The sequence below is a fragment of the Aquarana catesbeiana genome, linkage group LG04 (assembly GCF_042186555.1).
Source record: "Aquarana catesbeiana isolate 2022-GZ linkage group LG04, ASM4218655v1, whole genome shotgun sequence".
Taxonomy (NCBI): Eukaryota; Metazoa; Chordata; class Amphibia; order Anura; family Ranidae; genus Aquarana; species Aquarana catesbeiana.
Genome location: NC_133327.1, coordinates 93,787,380 through 93,808,410, shown reverse-complemented (window position 1 = coordinate 93,808,410; position 21,031 = coordinate 93,787,380). Strand labels below are relative to the sequence as shown.

The window sequence follows — 21,031 nt, the reverse complement described above, 5'->3', positions numbered from 1 at the left end:
TAGATAGATAGACACATACAGTATATATATCTTTTTTTTTTTTTTGCACACAAAAAAAGTTGACATAAGAATTTACAGATTGTTCATTCCTTGGTTATGATCAGCGCTGTTCTGTTGATATATTACCATTTCTGAGGTATGATTTATATATAGATGCTAATTATTATTGTTTTCTATTGTTTTACGTACGCGTTATTTTTTTGGTGTGGTAAGGTTTTGTTCAATAAAAATAATACCTGTGTTTTGGGCATACTTTCACTGGGTCTCACCAACCACAATGTAGGAGGAGTTTTTATTCTCCCCTGATTGTTCTATGAGGCTGCAGGACCACTTTAACTAAGGATCTTCTGTCTTCATCAAGAGGGGCTCTTTTAAACCCTGTTCTCCGACATTTGCTATGCAAGATCTCCTAAAACATCTTACATTTTAGCTCTTTAACCACTTCAGTCCCGGAAGATTTGACTGCTCAATGACCAGGCCATTTTTTGCGATACAGCACTGCGTTGCTTTAACTGAAAATTGCACGGTCATGCAATGCTTTACCCAAACAAAATTGATGTCCTTTTTTTCAGACAAATAGAGCTTTCTTTTGGTGGCATTTGATCGCCTCTGTGGTTTTTATTTTTTGCACTATAAACAAAAGAAGAGCGACAATTTTGAAAAAAACACAATGGGGGTTATTTACTAAAGGCAAATCCACTTTGCACTGTAAGTGCACTTGAAAGTGCACTTGGAAGTGCAGTTGCTGTAGATCTGAGGGGGACATGCAAGGAAAATAAAAAACAGCATTTTAGCTTGCACATGATTAGACGATAAAATCAGCTGAGCTTCCCCTCATTTCAGATCTACCCCTTAGATTTAGATCAACTGCACTTCCAAGTGCACTTGCAGTGCAAAGTGGATTTGCCTTTCATAAATAACTGCCAATATCTTTTACATTTCACTATAATAAATATCACACAATTTTTATCAAAAAAACAATTTTTTTCCTCAGTTTAGGCCGATATGTATTCTTCTACATATTTTTGGTAAAAAAAAAATCGCAATAAGTGTATATTGATTGGTTTGCGCAAAAGTTATAGCGTCTACAAAATAGGGGATAGATTTACGGCATTTTTATTATTTTTTTTTTTTTTTTACTAGTAATGGCTGCTATCTGCGATTTTTATCGTGACTGCGATATTGCGGCGGACAAATTGGACACTTTTGGCACATTTTTGGGACCAGTGACATTTATACAGTCATCAGTGCTATAAAAATGCACTGATTAGTGTATAAATATCACTGGCAGTGGAGGGGTTAACACTAGGGGGTGATCAAGGGGTTAACTGTGTTCCCTAGGTGTGTTCTAACTGTAGAGGGGATGGGACTGTCTAGGAGGAGAGAGAGATTGGAGTTCATACTTAGTATGAACACACGATCTGTCTCTACTCCCCTGAGAGAATCGGGATTTGTGTGATTACACACACAGATCCCGGTTCTCGCTCTGTCATGAGCGATCGTGGGTGCCCGGCGGTCATTACGCCAGCCGAGCACTCGCATCGGCTCAAGGCACATGCTGCAGGTGCGCGTGCGCGCCCCTAGTGGCTAAAAGGCGAAGCGACGTAAGGTAACGTCGCTTCACCCAAAAACTGCGGCGGCTGGTCGGCAAGCAGTTAAGAATTTGTTTAACCACTTCCCTCCCGGCCTATAGCAGATTGACAGACGGGAAGTGGTTCTGTTATCCTGACTGGGCGTCATATGACGTCCAGCAGGATAACATGCCGACGCGCGCCCGTGGGGGCATGCATCACGGCGATCGCGGCGTGTCAGTCGGACACCCCGCATCTCCAATCGTGATAAGAAGCCTTTGTCAGGGGCTTCTTACCACGTGATCAGCTGTGACCAATCCCAGCTGATCATCGCATTAACCAGGAAGTGCCGGTAAACGGCATTCCTCGGTTTGCGCTGACAGGAAGAGCCGATCGGCGGCTCTCCCTGTCAGCAGGGGGGGGGGGGGGGGGCTGTGCTGATAATCAGCACATTGATCAAATGTAACAATCACCTGCCAATCAGTGCCCAGAAGTGCCACAACAATAAAGTGTGCCAGTGCCCACCACAGTGCCAATCACTGCTCACCACAGTGCCAATCACTGCCCAGCAGTAACACCTGTCAGTACTTCTCAGTACCTAATCATCAGTGCTGCCTGTGCTACCTGTCAGTGCCACCTGCCAGTGCCAATCAGTGTCGCCTTTCAGTGCCCATCACAGCCGCCTGTCAGTGCCCATCAGTGCCGCCTGTCAGTGCCCATCAGTGCCACCTATCAGTGCCCATCAGTGCCGTCTATCAGTGCCCATCAGTGCTGCATATCAGTGCCGGCTATTGGTGCCCATCAGTGCTGCATATCAGTGCCCATCAATTCTACATATCAGTGCCTCCTCATCAGTGCCCATCAGTGCCAATTTATCAGTGCCAACTCATCAGTGGCCATCAGTGCCGCCTCATCAGTGAAGGGGAAAACAAAATTTTATGAAAGAAACTAAAAAAAAAATCTTTTTTTTTCAAAAATTTTGGTCTTTTTTAGTTTGTTTAGCAAAAACTAAAAACCGCAGAGGTGATCAAATACCACCAAAGGAAAGCTCTATTTGTGGGAAAAAAATTATAAAAATTTAGTTTGGGTACAGTGTTGCATAACCATGCAATTGTCATTCAAAGCGTGACAGTGCTGAAAGCTGAAAATACAATTCAATACAGGGGGAAATCAGCGAGCCCCGCTTGTTAGAGCTTGCAATCTAGGAATTATGGAATACCTTCTCAACGACCTAGCCTAAACAGCCCCACCATACAATACTAGGGGACTCCCCGACTAGCAGATTCGCTGCACAGAAAGACCTTCCAAAGACATTGTAACAACACGTTCAGAAGACTGCAAAGTAAAAGACATTCTAGCAAGAGAACCTGTTCTATAAAACATCTTAACATTAGCATGTGAACAGCTAATATTGTCATTTAACCCATAGTAAAACATAAAATAATGATTTTTCTTAGGCCTCTTTCACACGGATGATCCGTATGTCCGTTTTTCATCCATCCGTTTTCGGATGAAAAACGGACATACAGTCATCCCTATGGAGCGTCGGATGTCAGCGGTGACATGTCCGCTGACATCCGACCCGCTCCGATCCGAAAAGTGTAACGGAGGAAAAACCTACTTTTTCCTCCGTTTTCGGATCGGATCGGATGACGACGGACACTACGGACCGTCATCATCCGATCCCCCCATAGGGGAGAGCGGCGCTCTGACAGGTCCGTCGCTGCACAGTGTGCAGCGATGCACCTGTCATCTTCCTGCTCAGCGGGGATCGGCGGAGCTATCCCCGCTGAGCAAGCGGATGTTCACGGGGCGGATCATGACTGATCTGCCCCGTGTGAAAGAGGCCTAAATCAGATGCAACAAAGGATGAAAAAACATTAAAACAGCATCTTTAAATGGAAAAAAAAAACATGGCAATATTTAATGATAGACTGTGCTAACTAAATTCAGTTAGGGTTTACATCTATGTTAAGAAATCTATTCAATTTATATGCATGCAGATTGGCCCTAAGATTATATAATTAATGTTAGTTGTTGCTGATCTAACAGTTCAAATCTACTGAAAACTAGTGATTGGCCAGTTTAAGTTGCATAGGCATCAAGAGCATTCATAGGCTAAAGACCAGTGACATCATTGTGTGCTGTGTGATGACATCATTAAGTGGTATCTTTTTAGATTGTTTGCAGGATTACATTGGGACTGTACTGAAAAAGTTGACCCTCCAATCTGACTAATAATGCATTTTTGTCATCGGTATACAGTATAGATAGTTTGCGCACTTTATTACTGAGTAAAATCAATTCCATTAATGCCACCAAAGATCTACATCTACACAACCCCAATTCCACAAAAGTTGTGTAAAATTTACATAAAAACAGCATGCAATGATTTGCAAATCTCATAAACCCATATTTTTTATTCACAATAAAAAAAAAGAAAACATATCAAATGTTTAAACTGAGAAAATGTTCCAATTAAGGGAAAAAAGTAATTTTGAAACTGATGGCAGCAACACGTCTCAGAAATGTTGGGGCAGAGCCATGTTTACCATTTTGTAGCATCTCATCTTCTTTTAACAACACTCTGTAAATGTCTGGGAACTGGGGAGACCAGTTTCTGGAGTTTTGGGAAAGGAATGTTGTCCCATTCTTGCCTGATATAGGATTCTAACTGTTCAGCAGTCCTGGGTCTTCTTTGTTGTATTTTTAGTTTCAAGATGCTTCAAATATTTTCAACTGATGAAAGGTCTGCATAACAGGCAGGCACCCGGACTCTTCTGCTATGAAACCATGCTGTTGTCATGGATGCAGTAAGTGGTTTAGCATTGTCTTGATGAAATATGCAAGGCCTTCCTGAAAAAGACATTGGGGTCGATTTACTAAAACTGGAGAATGCAAAATCTGGTGCTGCTCTGCATAGAACCAATCAGCTTCCAGGTTTTGTTGTCAATTAAACAAGCTGAAGTTAGAAGCTGATTGAAGCTAGAAGCAGACTGATCAGCACTGCCGGCTTTAGCCAGCAGTGCTGATCAGTGTATTCCGATGTTGGGGAAGTCTCCTCACTGTCAGAATACAATAGCTCAGCAGGAGGAATTCCCTCATCCACAGCAAGTGTATGGATAGGGTAATCAAGTAATTTTTGCTGGTTGAATGAAAAAAATTACTCATCTATGGGCTACTTAAGTGAGGAAAAGTTTCCAGGTATAGGTGTGTCGTGTTCTATTGAAAGAGGAATGAGTCTTGAAGGGAGCAAAACAAACATTGTGTCAGTGATAAACTTAGGACTTTAGATTTGGTATGGTTGACCTAAAGGCCTGAATGTTTGCCCAATTGGATCAAAAAGGGGAAAAAATGTGTTAGGGAAATGGAAGGGTTTGTGATAAATATTATAATGTTGTCTAAAAAAAAGTCTGTGCTTATGCTGGTGTACACCAATCATGGGGCCAGTAACAGGGTGTTCTCTGATGAGTTGGGCTAAGGGCTCAATTGCAAGAGCAAGGGAGAGAGAGGACAACCTTGTTTGGTACCCCTAAAATAGGGAGAATGTGGAGTATTTAAAATCAGCACAGTTGCAACTGTGTTCCAAAATTTTGTTCTGAATCCCCATTTTTGCAGGATATAAATAAGTAATGCTAGGATAAAACACGTTTATTGTCATGCAACCAGTTTTATTTATTTTTTTTTCACTGTGGATAGAATAAGGAAGGGCTATAACACCTGTCCATTTTTTTTTTGCCCTTTATGTTCCATTGGGGAGATTTTTCTTTGCTCCCTATCCCATACCACAACAAGGAGTGAGAGGAAATCTTTCCAAATTGAGGCAAAACCCTGGAAGTAGTCATGAAGATTTCTCCTCTTTCTGTTCTGGTGTCCACTCAAAATCTGAGATTTTCTTTCACTTTCGGTCACCAAGACAAATAGAGAGGGTGAATCTCCTTAACAGGACACAGACAGGAGGAAAAACCTGACAGGTGTCCTAATCCTTCTCCACTCTAAAGCCTCGTACACACGATCAGATTTTCAGCAGACGAAACCTCAGACTTTTGTCCGAAGGCGTGTGCCTGGATTTTGTCTTGCATACAAACGGCAAGGAATTGTCAGCCAACAAACACGAACGTAGTTTCATACTACGTGGTTTTTCAGCTCTTTAGCACCACCCTTTGGGCTCCTTCTGCTAATTTTGTGTTAGTAAAAGTTTGGTGAGTGTTGATTCGCACTTTTCATTTCGCACTTTTTATTTAGCGCTTTACAGTTCACGCTTTCAATTTCGTGCTTTTCAGTTCGTTTCTGAATGGCCTTTCGTCAACCAGACATGTTGCGGAATCGGAGGACATAACGTGTTATTTATTATTGGCCTTGGAGTTATTGCTTTGACCCAAGTCCAGTCCAGGAACAGGAGGAGGAGGAGTACTTGGACCAAAAATTGGTTGCTTTATTAATCATGACCAATTATGTCATATGCCTTTGCTGCGGGAGCTCCAGGAGAATAATCCAGATGTTTTTCGGAATTATCTCTGGATGACGGACCCCTGCTTTCACCAACTCTTGGCATTGTTGACCCCCTATATTAAGAAGCAGGACACATGTATGAGGCTTTTATTTTATTTTTTGGTTGAATAATAATGATTAGATTTGTTATTTTTTCTATATTTTTGGATGCATAGAATGCACTTTTTGGTTAAGTTCTATTGGCAGATAACATGTCTAAAATTTTATTTGTTTGTCTTTTTTTAATGCACAATAAAAAAAATGTGTTGTGGTAACTTGCCCAAAAAAAAAAAAAAAAAAAAAGAAAAAGCATAATAATATTATTCTTGATATCACTAGAAAAAAAAGCCTTTGAAAATGAATTTGCAATAACTCCATCAGTATCACCAGCAAAGCAGCTTCATTATTATCCCATTAAAGAAGAAGAGAATGTGCGCTGCATTTCGAGATTTCGTAATTTGCCACATCACGATTGTTAATTCTCCATTACGAACACTAGTTTACATGACCGACCGCTTCTGGCTCCTTGCTTCCGAGCATGCGTGTTTATACTTTGGACTTTTGTCCGATGGACTTGTGTGCACACGTTTGGAAAATCCGACAACACACATTTGTCTGCGGAAAATTTTTAAACCTGCCATCACACATTTCCTGTCGAAAAATCTGATCGTGTGTATACGAGGCTTAAAACGAAAAAAAAGTTTTGCCTTCAGTTAAACTTGAAAGCTCAGTGGGGTTTTAACACAGTGGCTCTCCTATAACCTATATACACTTTGCACAGTTGTAGTAAGCTGACAATGGTGCATATACAGTATATATATATATATATATATATATATATATATATATATATATATATATATATATATATATATATAAATTAAGGCTAGTCTAATTAAATGCATGCAGTTTAGTCCTTTTCCAGCTCAGATGTGAAGTGAAAGCACTAAAGTAACAGAACATTTTCCTGTACTTTGTGCTCCTTGGCCTTCTGTGTGCCGCTGCAATGGGCATTTTTTACAGAAAACTGCCTGAATGTACAATATGTGTACCCGGGGATAGCACAGCAAGTCCAGGTTCACTGTGAACTGTCCACCCATCGCTTGTGATCCCATGTGGATAGTGTGTCGGGCTGTTTGTAAACAGAGTAGAGCACAAGAATTGAACTCCCCGAGCTGTGTGAAATGTGTGCAATCAAAGTAGACTTTTCAATATTTAATCAGGAAAAGAATAGGCACATCCTTCATTGGAAGAAGGTAAAATGAGGTGACCTTGTGAGGCAGCTCAGTCACTGGCTCATTCCATGCTAACACCAATGACATAGAGTTGTGGAATATTTCTAAGCGTAAGTCCCTAATATTACTGTTACCCCCAAAAGGTAGTAAACTTCTCCCTTGTGAGCATCTTGTAGAACATCTTTAGGCTCGTTCATTCTGTCTGCAGACTCTTATCAGGTACACTTGCACACATTTAGCTATAGCTGCCCGTATCCCACTATCTACTGCCCACTTCTTGCCAGCTTTATGTCTTCTTATGTCTAAACTGAAACACTAAATCATAGCCTTCATACAGTATATACTTATAGTGTACATATTGCCATTTTTCTAGTTTTGGCTAAAATGTGGAATGGCTAGTACCACTGACAAGGTCTTGTAGCTGAAATTTGGGAGGCAATAAATACTGTTCACCCACAGCCATGCATAGCTAATACCTAAATTACTACTGTGTAGAAAGCCTTACCGGTGTTATTATGTATGGACATGTGTGGTTCATTTAGGTATAAAACAAAATTCAGACAAATTTTCTTTATTCTGAGATTTGGATGTATCCGAATTTCTGAATCACAACAGTAATGAATTTCAACGAATCCGAAAAATAAATTATAATAAAACAATTTTTCGAATTCGAAAATGATATCAAATTTGAATTCGAAAATGATTTCAAATTTGAATTCAAAAATGATTTTGAATTCGAAAATGATTTTGAATTTGAAAATGAATTTGAAATGGAAACATATTGCAATAAATACAGTAAGCTATAAAAGTGAAAAAAGATGATGATTCTTAGGGTGTTTTATAAAAAAGAATAGAAAATAACAGAATAGAATGACATAGAATAGAATAGTATGGAGTAAAACAGAATAGAATGGAATAAAATTGAAAATGAATAGAATAGAAAACAATAGAATGGAATATAAAATAATAGAATACAAAATAAAGGAATATAATATAATAGAAAAAAATGAATAGAATATAAAATAAAAGAATATAATAAACCTGTAGAGAATGGAAAATGATAAAACAGAATAGAATATAAAATAAAATATAATGTAATAGAAAAGAATAGAATACAATATAAGAAATAGAATAGAATATAAAATAAAAGAATACAATAAAACTGAATAGAATAGAAAAGAATAAAACAGAATAGAAAAAAATAGACTAGAAAATAAAAGAGTAGAATAAAATTAAATAGAATATAAATAAGGAGTAAAATAGAATAGAAAAGAGTAGAATAGAAAAAAATGGAATAGAATAGAATAAAATAAAATAGAATGAATATAGCCCTCTTCCGAAATTTGAATTTCAAAATTTGTATCGATCTGAAAAAAAGGAATACATATTTGAAAATAACGACTATATGAAATGAATTTAAAAAAAAATCATTCTAACATAACAAATATGACAAAACAAAATTATTAACTTAACGAAGGCAAAACAAAACAAAATTTTTCATTGTGCGCATCTCTAATTATATAGGGACCTATTTATTTATTTATCTAATTATACATTATATATAGTTATAAAGGCTTACCAATATAGAAATCTATTTATTAAAAACGCTGTGTATATTACTAAAGCTTTGTATATTTGGTCCTTTATATAGGTTTTCATTGCTGTCTATGTCCCCGCCACTCCACTGGTAGACGTCCACAGGTTAAGCCAGTATGTTTCAGGGGGGCTATGGGAGTCCCCCTTCACGGATGAAGAAGAAGATTAATGAAGATTCTAAATGGGTTAAGAAATTAGTGAATACTGTATGTACAGTACCTCATCCATAGAATATAGGCCTCCTCTATAAGAATATATACCTCCTCCACAGAATATAAAACTCCTCCATAAAAAACAAACCTCCTCCATAGATAATATATACCTCCTCCTGAGAAAATTTACCTTCTCCTTAGAATATATACCTCCACAGAATATATACCTCCTCCATAGAATATACTGTATCTCACAAAAGTGCGTACACCCCTCACATTTTTGTAAATGTTTTATTCTATCTTTTCATGTGACAACACTGAAGAAATGACACTTTGCTACAATGTAAAGTAGTGAGTGTACAGCTTGTATAACAGTGTAAATTTGCTGTCCCCTCAAAATAACTCAACACACAGCCATTAATGTCTAAACCATTGGCAACAAAAGTGAGAACACCCCTAAGTTAAAATGTCTAAATTGGGCCCAAAGTATCAATATTTTGTGCCACCATTATTTTCCAGCACTGCCTTAACCCTCTTGGGCATGGAGTTCACCAGAGCTTCACAGGTTGCCACTGGAGTCCTCTTTCACTCTTCCACGTTGACATCACGGACCTGGCGGATGTTAGAGTCCTTGCGCTCCTCCACCTTTCATTTGAGGTTGCCCCACAGATGCTCAATAGGGTTTAGGTCTGGAGGCATGCTTGGCCAGTCCATCATCTTTACCCCCAGCTTCTTAAGCAAGGCAGTGGTCGTATTGGAGGTGTGTTTGTGGTCATTATAATGTCGAAATACTGCCCTGCGGCCCAGTCTCCGAAGGGAAGGGATCATGCTCGGCTTTAGTATATCACAGTACATGTTGGCATTCAGGTTTCCCTCAATGAACTGTAGCTCCCCAGTGCTGGCAGCACTCATGCAGCACCAGACCATGACACTCCCACCACCATGCTTGACTGTAGGCAAGACACACTTGTCTTTGTACTCACCTGGTTGCCGCCACACACGTTTGACACCATCTGGACCAAATAAGTTTATCTTGGTCTCATTAAAAGACAGGACATGGTTCCAGTAATCCGTGTCCTTAGTCTGCTTGTCTTCAGCAAACTGTTTGAGGGCTTTCTTGTGCATCATCTTTAGAAGAGGCTTCCTTCTAGGACAACAGCCATGCAGACCAATTTGATGCAGTGTGCGGTGTATGATAGACAACCTTTGGATATGACGCTGAGCACCTGCTTTCAAATTCTTTGGTCGACCATAACAAGGTCTGTTCTGAGTGGAACCTGTCTTGTTAAACTGCTGTATGGTCTTGGCCACCATGCTGCAGCTCAGTTTCAGGGTCTTGGCAATCTTCTTATAGCCTAGGCCATATTTATGTAGAGCAACAATTCTTCTTTTCAGAACCTCAGAGAGTTCTTAGCCATGAGGTGCCATGTTGAACTTCCGGTGACCAGTATGAGAGAGTGAGAGGGATAACACCAAATTTAACACACCTGCTCCCCATTCAGACCTGAGAACTTGTAACACTAACGAGTCACATGACACCGGGGAGGGAAAATGGCTGATTGGGCCCAATTTGGAATCACTTTTAGGGGACAGCAAATTTACACTGTTATACAAGCTGTACACTCACTCACTACTTTACATTGTAGCAAAGTGTCATTTCTTCAGTGTTGTCACATGAAAAGATATAATAAAATATTTACAAAAATGTGAGGGGTGTACTCACTTTTGTGAGATACTGTATACCTCCTCCATAGATGATATACTGTACCTCCTCCATAGAATATATACCTCCTCCATAGTATATTTAACGCCTCCATATTATATATAACTCCTCTATAGAAAATATACCCCCTCCATAGAATATATAACTCACCCATAGAAAATATACCTCTTCCATAGAACATACAGTATGCCTCCTTCATAGAATATGTGCCTCTTTCATAGAATATACAGAGAATAGCTCATATAGTCTAAGCTGATAATATTTGCCTAACCAACCTTTACCATAATTGTTTGATCTATATGTGATTTGCATTCATTGTATACACTCTAATTAGGCTTGCCACCTTTTCTTCTAGCCAAACCCCAGCACTTTAGTGGTGCATGGCAATTTTTTTTTTGTAGTATACACTATAGGATTGTAAATGACCTGGGACACCCTTGGGTGTTCCAAGTAGAATAGTAATATGGCATTCATTGCGCTCCTCTGTGAGCAGTGGGTATGGACAAATTGTGTTAACAGTGGGTGGGGCTTAAAGGAGCTTGGTTCAATAAAACAAAAGCATTCTTGTACCCTTAAAATATGCTTAGATCAATAAAACAAATGTACTGTAAACATATAAAAAGCCTACTTTAAAAGTGGACAGTGTCAGTCAGTAGGGCAGTGGACAGTGTAAGTAGAGCAGTGGACGGTGTCTGGAGTCCAGTGGACAGTGTCAGTAGAGCAGTGGAAGGTGTCAGTAGAGCAGTGGATGGTGTCAGTGGAGCAGTGGATGTGTCAGTAGGGCAGAGGTTGGTGTCAGTAGAGCAGTGGATGTGTCAATAGGACAGAGGTTGGTAGCAGTATGGTGTCAGTCAATAGAGCAGTGGATGGTGCCAGTAGGGCAGTGGACTTTGTCAGCAGGGCAGAAGACAGTGTCAGTAGAGCAGAGGTTGATGTCAATAGGGCAGTGTCAGTAGTTTTTTATTTTTATTATTTTATTTTTTTTACATTTTTTTTTTTTTACAATTTTAACAGCCCTGTTGAGGGGCTTTGGTGCAATATCAGGGGTTTAAACAGACCCCTGATGTCTCACTTTTGAGACAGGGAAAGGGACTGAGGACAGAGATTCCCCAGTCCCTTTCTCTGCAGTCTCAGCTGCACTACACAGTGATGAATGGGAAGTGCTCTGTGATGAGCGAGAGGGAGAGGAGGAGAAGCTTTCAGCTGCTGCAGGAGGAAGATACAGCCGATTGGTTCTAGTAAATGCCACCCCCACCACCCCTCCTGTCCTGGTGTCACATGGTGGACCCAGGAGCCCCCTTGAGCATAAGGAACACAGTCCGGTCTGAATAATGTGTCAGAGTGTCGGCGGACTGAAACCCGGACAAATGATTCAAAACCCGAACTGTCTGGGTGAATCCTGGAGAGGTGGCAAGCCTAACTCTAATGTACCTATTGAATCAAAATTCCAGCAATCGTTCCTCCAGTTACTGTGTTTTAAACTCATCTTTGTTCACATATACATAATCAGCCATTTAAAACAATTTAAACTGTCTATATCAAGCCTAGCTAGCAGCAAGCTGGAACTTGCAGTCCTGCTTGTGATGAGCTCTTCCACTTTTTAGAGTCTCTGCAGTCATGCTCCACTCTATATTGAGTTATATACAGAATTCAGAAGCCAGGGACCACGGCTGGTGTTATCAAACAGGCAGATCCTGTCAGCACTCTTCCCAGCCAGTATAAGAGAAAAGACTAGAGGTGCTCAGACTGATGTTCCATCTACTGTCATTATTTATTTACCGTGGGCAGTCTCTGAGTGTTTTTCCATGTCTCTCTTGGACAGTAGACAGGTTTTTGAGACTTTGTGTCCTGTTCCACTTCAACTCACTTCTAATTAAAGTCTGTTTGCACTGTGCACCTTTACTTACAGCCATATTAAAGCAACACTTACACTCTCCAGCTATTCAATGTCCTTCATCTTCAGCCATTTTGATTGGCCGGTCTAGGATGATGCAACTCCCGTAAATGCACACAGTTCATTCATTCATTCCAGTAACAAACGTATACTGAGAATGTACACTGAGCTGCGAATGCATAGACTAGTGTTCATTCTGACGAACAGGGATCAGTGTTCATTCTAGCAGGAAAGTAAGAAGCATTTATTGCAGATGAGACATACGGAGTTTGTACTGCAATAAAAGCCTACCCACTAGCATTTTTTTTTTTCCTAACACAACAGTTCCACTTTAAAGCCCATGGGTTTGGAATGGATTGGAATGGAATATAGACTTGATGGTCAGATAGCCATAAACTTTAGCCATATCTTGTTTATTGTAACCAATGAGAGGAGCACTGCAAGCAAACCTGCCTTACCATTGAAGATGGCACCATATTGGGAAGAATCCATACCTCCCAATATTTTGAGATGGGAATGAGGGACACCTACTTGCGAATGTATGTAGGCATAGGACACGCCCCCTGACACACCCCCTTATAGGAGAATTAACCAAAAAAAAGGTAATTAAATCCACAAGGACTTTTTTTTCCCATTCCTATTCCTTTATATTGGCTTTTAACATTTACAAATGCAGCAATTTTGAATTTAGATGAAAGGTTTAGCACTGAGAAACACATTTTGAAAGATAAAAAGTGCATTTTGTATACAACTATATGGATCAGAAAAAAATGAGGGACAAATGAGGGGGGAAGAGGGACAGAGGGACATTGCTCCAAATCAGGGACAGCCCTTCAAAATCAGTGACAGTTGTGAGCTATGAGAATCTCAGGGTCAAGGTAGATAGAACATTTCCAAATACAGGCATGCCAGTTAGGCCTCACTGCAGCACAGGCAATGATTTGTGGAATGGTTTGTGTTTAACCCAAAAGGCAATGGTAGAAAAAAGGGGCAGTGGCCATACTTGGATCCATCACTGGATGTAGCATTAACCATGATCCCTGTTACAGGAAGGATTTGGAGGCCTCCTGCCTACCATTATGATTGTCACAAAACCAAAACCTGCTGCAATTGTCATGCCTTAAAAGTAAAAGTACTGCTATAGTGCTTCTCCTCTTATGTATTTGTTAGGTTTTTTTGTTTTGTACCTGCTCACACTTCTACAATTCTCGCCTACACAAGAACTATATAAGTTTGACCACCCATTATACCACCCCCCCCCCTCCCCAGTCTGCAACTAACATGTCCCAGGAGGCTACGGAACAATCAAAAAGCACAGCGCAATCTCGTGCATGGTGGCCATCAGATTGAGGACATCTTTTGGCAGAAAAAAAGTACTATGGGGGGAAATCTCTGGATTGAAGTTGAATATTACAGCAAAAGCTTGTTTTGTTATCTTATTTTTAATTTGCTAGTCATTTTATTTTGTTATTTTTTGGCTGGAGCTTTATTTAACTAATATTACTCAGTATTCTGAAGTTGTAAATTCTGCATTGTCTTAACTTACAAAAGTATCTGTATAGTCGATATATTGATTTCCTTTTGGTGGTATATGTTTTGGCTATGCTTTAACTAAATAAGAGTGATGCTTGATCGTATGGTCATATTGTACAACCTTCTCTTTTCTAGTGTCATTAAGAAGATTGCTCAGTATATAGGAGAAGTCATGAATGATTCTGCAGAGAAAGCCCAGGAAAACCTGTTGGCCAATGGAGGTAGGCCTGTGTTTGATAATCAGGAAGAAGTTATCAGGTGGATAGACAATTATTGAAGCATATGGCTATAGCTTCAATCTGTAAGAATAGTTGATAACATAAATAGCTCCCTGTAAAAGGTATATTTCTAAAAAAAATGCTTTGTAAATGTCTCAGCATTTGCTCAAAAGTCATTACTAATAATCGTAATGTTCGTAAAATGTCTGCAAAGTTAGTTTCTATTTGTTATTAATACAAAGCAGTGCAGCGCTTAGAAGGAACAGATAAATAAATTGAATGTGAGGCAAAGTCCCAAAAAATATCTTAATCTGAAGAAATAAATGATTGTCCACAAGTAGAGAGGAAACTCTTCAGACGGTAAGGAAAGGTGCAGTGATAAGATAAACTTGACATTCGTGTATCAACACCACTGTGTTCCACCACCAGAAGTATAGGCCGCTCACCTTATTGAGTAGACCCTCTGCGCTAACAGATAGGTCACTCATGCAGTCCCTTCCACAGGGTAATCATGGAGATGAAAAGGCTGGCCATATATGTTGTCCCCCAAGACTTGCAGTATCCAAATGACAATCTCATCGGCAGGTATAAGTCATGTTAAAACAAAGTGACAGGACATAGTGCTCTCCATGTGATCAAAATGACAACTATATTAAATAAAAGATGTTACTCACAAAGATAACACTGAATCCCATTGCAGGAATATATGGCATGTAGAAATAAAAAAACAGATAGGTGGCTGTACTGACGTCACAGAGCCCCTCGCACGCGTATCGTCCGTGGGTAAGGACTTCCTCACCGAATCAAACCAACATGGCAGCAGCATGCCATTTGCTCACACCTATAGGCCAGAACACCACGGGGCCATTCACAGAGCGCTGCGCCGTTTGTGCGTGCGCAGCAGGAAACTGGCAGTGAGGCCGCAAGGCTCCACTGCCTGTTTCCCTTACCTAGGATGGCGGTGCCGGGACCCGAGAGCCGAAGGACGGGTCGGCCTCGGGCGGCCGACATCGCGGGCACCCAGGACAGGTAAGTACTTATTTAAAGTCAGCAGCTACAGTGTTTGTAGCTGCTGACTTTTAATTTTGTTTTTTTTTAAGGCCGGAATCCCGCTTTTTTAAAGTGTAAGTTCACTTTCAGAAAGATGTTCTAAAAATTACCCTATGCAATTCTATATCAAATGAATAGTACACAATAGAGCTCCTCCTGTTGTAAGTGGTGCTGGTCTTCTCATTACAACAAGAGAAAAAGACTGTACTGCGCATATGCGACGTTTGAACTGCCCAGAGTGGCCGCACGGGAGAGGACGCACTGCATATGCATGTAGTTTGAACAGCCCAGAACAGATGCTAGGCTATGGATGCATTTTTGTAATTTTCAGCCTGTCCTGCAAATGGCTGGATGGAAAGAAAGGGAAGGGGGGGGGGAGCTCTAGTGGCATGTTTTTTCTGAGGAGGGTTACCTGTAGGAAGAGGCGTAACTAGAACCTTCAGGGCCCTGGCCCTTCCCACTGATCCTGGGGACCTTTACTCACATCGTGGGACCCTTTATTAGGGTTCCGCAGCAGGCCACATTCCTGCCGTGTTGGGGTCCCCCCATGGTGGTGGAATGCCAGAGTGCAGTCGCAAGTGTGACCCTGGTAGTTCTGCCACTGGCGGCAGTCTTTTTTTTAATTTTTGTTTTATTTTTCTATAATTTTTTTTACCATTTAATTATCTTATTTTTTTTACAATTTTATTTTTTATTATTTTTTTTAGGACCCCCATTGAGGGTTTTGGTGAAATATCAGGGGTCTCACTTTTAAGATAGAGAAAGAGACTGAGGACAGATTCATCAGTCCCTTTCTCTGCAGCCTCAGCTGCACAGAATGAATGAACAGGAATAGCTCTGTACAGAGCTTCCTGTTCACTCATAAACTGAGGCATAGAAAACACAGTTTACTATTCCCTAGCTATGAATAAAAAAAAAGGAAGCATTAGCGATCACTAACTCTATTCATTAAAACAAGGAAGGAGGCGGTAAATTACACATTTATCACCTCCTTCACCGCTCTCCATTTTGACAGGAGCGAGGGGGGCCAGGAAAGGACACAGGAGCCCCTAGGCAGAAGGACAGGCATAGGGCGGCGGTGGGAGCGGCATATGGAGCAAATACACCCTCCATTTCCCTCCTGCAGCTGCTAAATGTCTGTGGGAGGGAGAGGAGGGTTCAGCGGCTGCATGGAAGGATCGGTTACTCTACATGCTGCCGCCCCCGCCACCCTCCTATCCAGGGGTACAGGAGGATAGGCCCTGAGCCCAACCTTTTTTAAACCAATTAGAGCCTCAAGCTCTAATCATGTGCTTAAAAAATTAAAAAAAACTTATAGAAACCTACGAGTCCGGCACCCCGCATGGAGATTAGGGGGTGGTGCATGGAGATTAGGGGGCTGGTGCCCCTGTGCCCCTTTGGACCAGCCGCTGCTGTTCATTACACTGTTGGTGGTGAGCACAGGAATCTCCATACATTCTGTACACACAGCAGGGGGTCATATTATTTCCCCTTCTGGTCAAATGTTCTAACTTCTAAGCCTATAGAGTTTGGCTATTATTTCTATCGATCAAATGTTCTTTAACTCTTCTGGTTGAATGTTCCTAAGGCTTTTTTTCTCTAAAGCTCCATTCACACATGATCGCAGGAGGAATCATCGCAATTCCACCCCGCTATTAAAAATGGCTGCAAAACGTGAGGCGCATTTGTGATGCCATTACTTCTAATGACACCCCGATCAGGCCGCAATTTTGCCATGCCACAATTTCTAATGGCACCCCAAAATTGTGCAAACAAAATTGCGGGACGCGTGTCGCCCAAAAGATGTTTTGTATGCGCTCATGTGTGAAATGGAGCCTTAGGATCAAGTGTAAGGGAATGTTACATTTGCACTGCAAAAAAACAATAGAAAGAAACTGACAATTTAGACTTATTACAACCAATATGAGTTATATTTATGACTTTTATGGGAGTGCTGAGATGTCAACAAATCAGCTCAGTGAACTCTCACTGGGTTCAGTTGGAGTACCTTTCAAAGAAAAGTGACGTCATAGTAAAGTGTTTCATTATTTAATTTGTATTCATTTTTATCATTATGCATACTGTATGTTTCAGTGAGAGCTATTTCACCTTATTATAGATTCTTATACTATGGTTTGCTTGCTGTATGAATTGTATGGTTTTTTTTTTTTTGGTTTTTTTTAAATGCTTTTGTGAATTTGATGACTTAAAATGAAAACAGCACCCACTCTTCCTGGCATCATCTCTGCCTACATTCTACACAGAGACACAGGTGCCTGTCTATTACAACCCAGACTGCTCTGATTGACGGAGGTGCCAAACGAGCAACGCCCTATGTTCAGTTTAGCAGAAGGGAAGTCGCTCCAGAACCTCCAGCACAGAAAAGTGTTTTCTGTATGTGGCCCAAACTATTACCATGATTTTGATACTCTCCTAAAGCCCTCCAGTTGTGACATATCGATACTTACCAGGTAGCCAAGCTGGCCCAATGTAAATTTCAAAAATAGGTTATTCTAAGTATAGAGTTCTTCTTTAAACATATCAAAAGAAACGTTCCATTTGGAAGATTACCCTTCACTTCCTGTGCTGGTTACAAAGCAGGAAGTAAACAGAAATCTCTCCAAAGCCAGGGGAAATTCCCTCTCGGAAAATTATTAAAAGAAAAGGTATCATTTGAGGTTTTCCTCTCTGTTTCTGTAACTGTTAAATTTGGGGTTTCCAAACACTTTCTGTTCCAGTGGCAAAGAAGACATCTATCCAAAACAAAACAAAAATGTTTTTGGTTTAGATATACTTCAAGACGATCATGTTCTGTCTTTATGTCAGTCCTAGAAGTCATGCGTTGAATAGGCTCTTTGTTTTATAGTCCAAAGCCCCCTTTTCTCAATGAATTTATTATTATACACAAAATTAATATTAGAAAAGTATTGATTCAGATTTAAAGTAGAAGTCTGGTCTAATCTTAAACCTGCTCCCATCTTCATGTCCAATATTAACTACCCTGTGGAGGGAAGATGTGTATACTTGCCTAATCTAAGGACACTCAGGTTCAGTTATGTGATCGGCTACCAACTCGGATCCAGGGAAGAGGAAGAACATCTGGCAAAAAATGCCCCTAGTAAGCCTATGGATGATATTACCACCCTGGCTTTGCAGCAGTTCTCGGTGCTCTCTCCTCTTCTCTAAAGCCAGATTCTGGGGTGACCAGACCAGAGCACCCTTAGATTTGGTAAGTATATACATCTTCCCTCTACAGGCTAGTTAGTATATGACTTACAATGAGAGGTAGGAGTAGGTTCAAAGTGGTTGTAAACTTCAGACATGAAATATGAACACAGCATATCCCTCTATAGTGTGTCTCAATTAAGAGCACCGTGAGGTTGATTTACTGAAGGTAAATAGACTGTGCACTTTCCAAAGTGCAGTTGCTTCAGAGCTTAGTAAATGAGGTAAAGCTTCACTTTGTAAAGAATACTCAATCACATGCAAGGAAAATAAAAAAAACTGCACTTTTGCTTGCACATGATTGGATGGTGAAAGTCAGCAGAGCTTCTGCTCATTTACAAAGCTCTGGAGCAACTGCAGAGTGCAATTTGCCTTTAGTAAATCAACCCCTAAGTGTAATTTCGGTCTGTTACTTCATTCATCTGCTATCTCTGTGAGTCACTTCTGACAAGTTTTCCTGACACCAAGAGGTAAGAAAGGTGACAGGGAAGGTAGCTCCAGCACATAGCTTGTGGCTGACAGCCTGAGCTCTGTTCCTGTGTGCTGTGTGAGGGGAGGGGGGGGGGGGGGGGGTTGTTCCTTCCCTCCAATAAGCTCTTAGCTCCCATCACTGAGCTCTGTAGAATGTAACCCCAGCTCCCCACTCCATGTTTTCTAAATGCTAAAACAAGCTGTATAAATTTAGCACGGTAAAGGGCTGTAGAGAATAGAAGACTGCAAATAAAAAGGTACAACTTATGTAGCAGGAATTTGTTTAATCTCTGTGTATCACCTGAAGCCAGTCACTACACTGGTTTTATGTAGGAGTTAACAACCACTTTAGGATTAGATAAACCTAAATATAGACCAGACTTCCACTTTCAGTAGTCCAGTCATAACTTCACAAATTAAATGTTAAGGCCTGGTTCACACTGCCATGACTTTGAAGCCGACATTCCAGCGCGACTTCAGCACGACTTACATATATACATATACATATATATATATATATATATATATATATATATATATATATATATATACATAGTTACATAGTTTGTAAGGTTGAAGGTTGAATAAAGACACCAGTCCATCCAGTTCAACCTGAGTGAGTGTGTCTACAATTGTCCCTATCCCTGTAAATGCGACTTCTTTAACAAAAGTCTATGCAAGTTGTACCAAAGTCAGACCAAAAGTAGCGCAGGAACCTTTTTCTAAGGCAGAGCGATTCAAATCGCTCCTTTTAGAACGATTCCGTTGCACTGAATGGGACGCGATTTGCCATGCGACATATGCTCTCAAAGTTATAGCGCATGCCACACCAGTGTGAACCAGGCCATCAGCTTTTCTACTGAAGCTTTATAGTGTTGCCTACTAATGTGACCTTTGATCTGGGCTGCTTATGTCTTAGAAGGACCTTGGGCCACTTACTAATAAAGCATGACTCTCACAGGTCATCTTTTTTCCAGGGAAAAAGAAGAAATTGAAACCTAACAGTATGTAAATGGCTTTGAGTGCTGTGTGCTTTTCTTTCAGCATGGATTTTGCAGGCTTCGGCCAATGAAGACATTGACACCCTGGTTGTAGGGGTACAGTGATCAGGTTACGATGGATGTGTGACTTAATGGCCTCGTAGCCTGGTCACCATATCCGTATGACTCAGACATCAACCGTGTCTTGTGTGGTTGGTTCTTTTTTGCTGTTTTCTTCTATTACAGCCCTATTTTAATTCCTACAGTCAAGGTCACAACAGTTTCTTTATCTAATAGCTTAGGGTCATTATTCCTATTATTATCCCACAGGGCCAAGGGTAAGAAAGTTAGCTGTGTTAGGCCTCCCTGGCACCAGAAAGGTATTTTACTAGGCCTTATAAATGTTGCTGTAGCAGCGTTATGGCGACTTCCTGTCTGATGTTGGAACAAAACCGAGTCAGGATGAGTGCTTCTCAGCCATTTACAGGAAGCAATGTATTACGAATGAATTCAAGGCTTCCTCTGACTGACTGAGGTTGAGAGGCGGGTGGAAGAGGAGCTTTGTATTCATTGATTAAAATACAAGGTTTTCTGTGAATGGCTGAGAAGAGCTAAGCCTGATCTAATTTTGTTCTGGCAGCAGACGGAAAGTCCCCATATTACTGCTGATAAATAGGAATAGATTTATATGCGCTGGTGGGCATTAGGACACAAAGGGGTTTATTTACTAAAGGCAACTCCACTTTGCACTACAAGTGCACTGCAAGTGCAGTCACTGTAGATCCGAGGGGGGCATGCAAGGCAAATAAAAAACAGCATTTTTGCTTGCACATATTTGGATGATAAAATCAGCAGAGCTTCCCCTCATTTCAGAGCTTCCCCTCAGATCTAC

The 21,031-nt window shown here is 40.6% G+C and overlaps 1 protein-coding gene across 1 annotated transcript in view; it reads left to right on the top strand.

Moving 5' to 3' along the window:
- ATP6V1C2 (ATPase H+ transporting V1 subunit C2) overlaps positions 1-21,031 on the top strand; it is a 75,832-nt gene that overhangs the window by 9,844 nt on the left and 44,957 nt on the right. Inside the window, exon 4 of the mRNA XM_073625384.1 lies at positions 14,331-14,416. Within this exon, the coding sequence (XP_073481485.1) occupies positions 14,331-14,416 (86 nt within the window). The remainder of the gene's footprint in view (positions 1-14,330; positions 14,417-21,031) is intronic.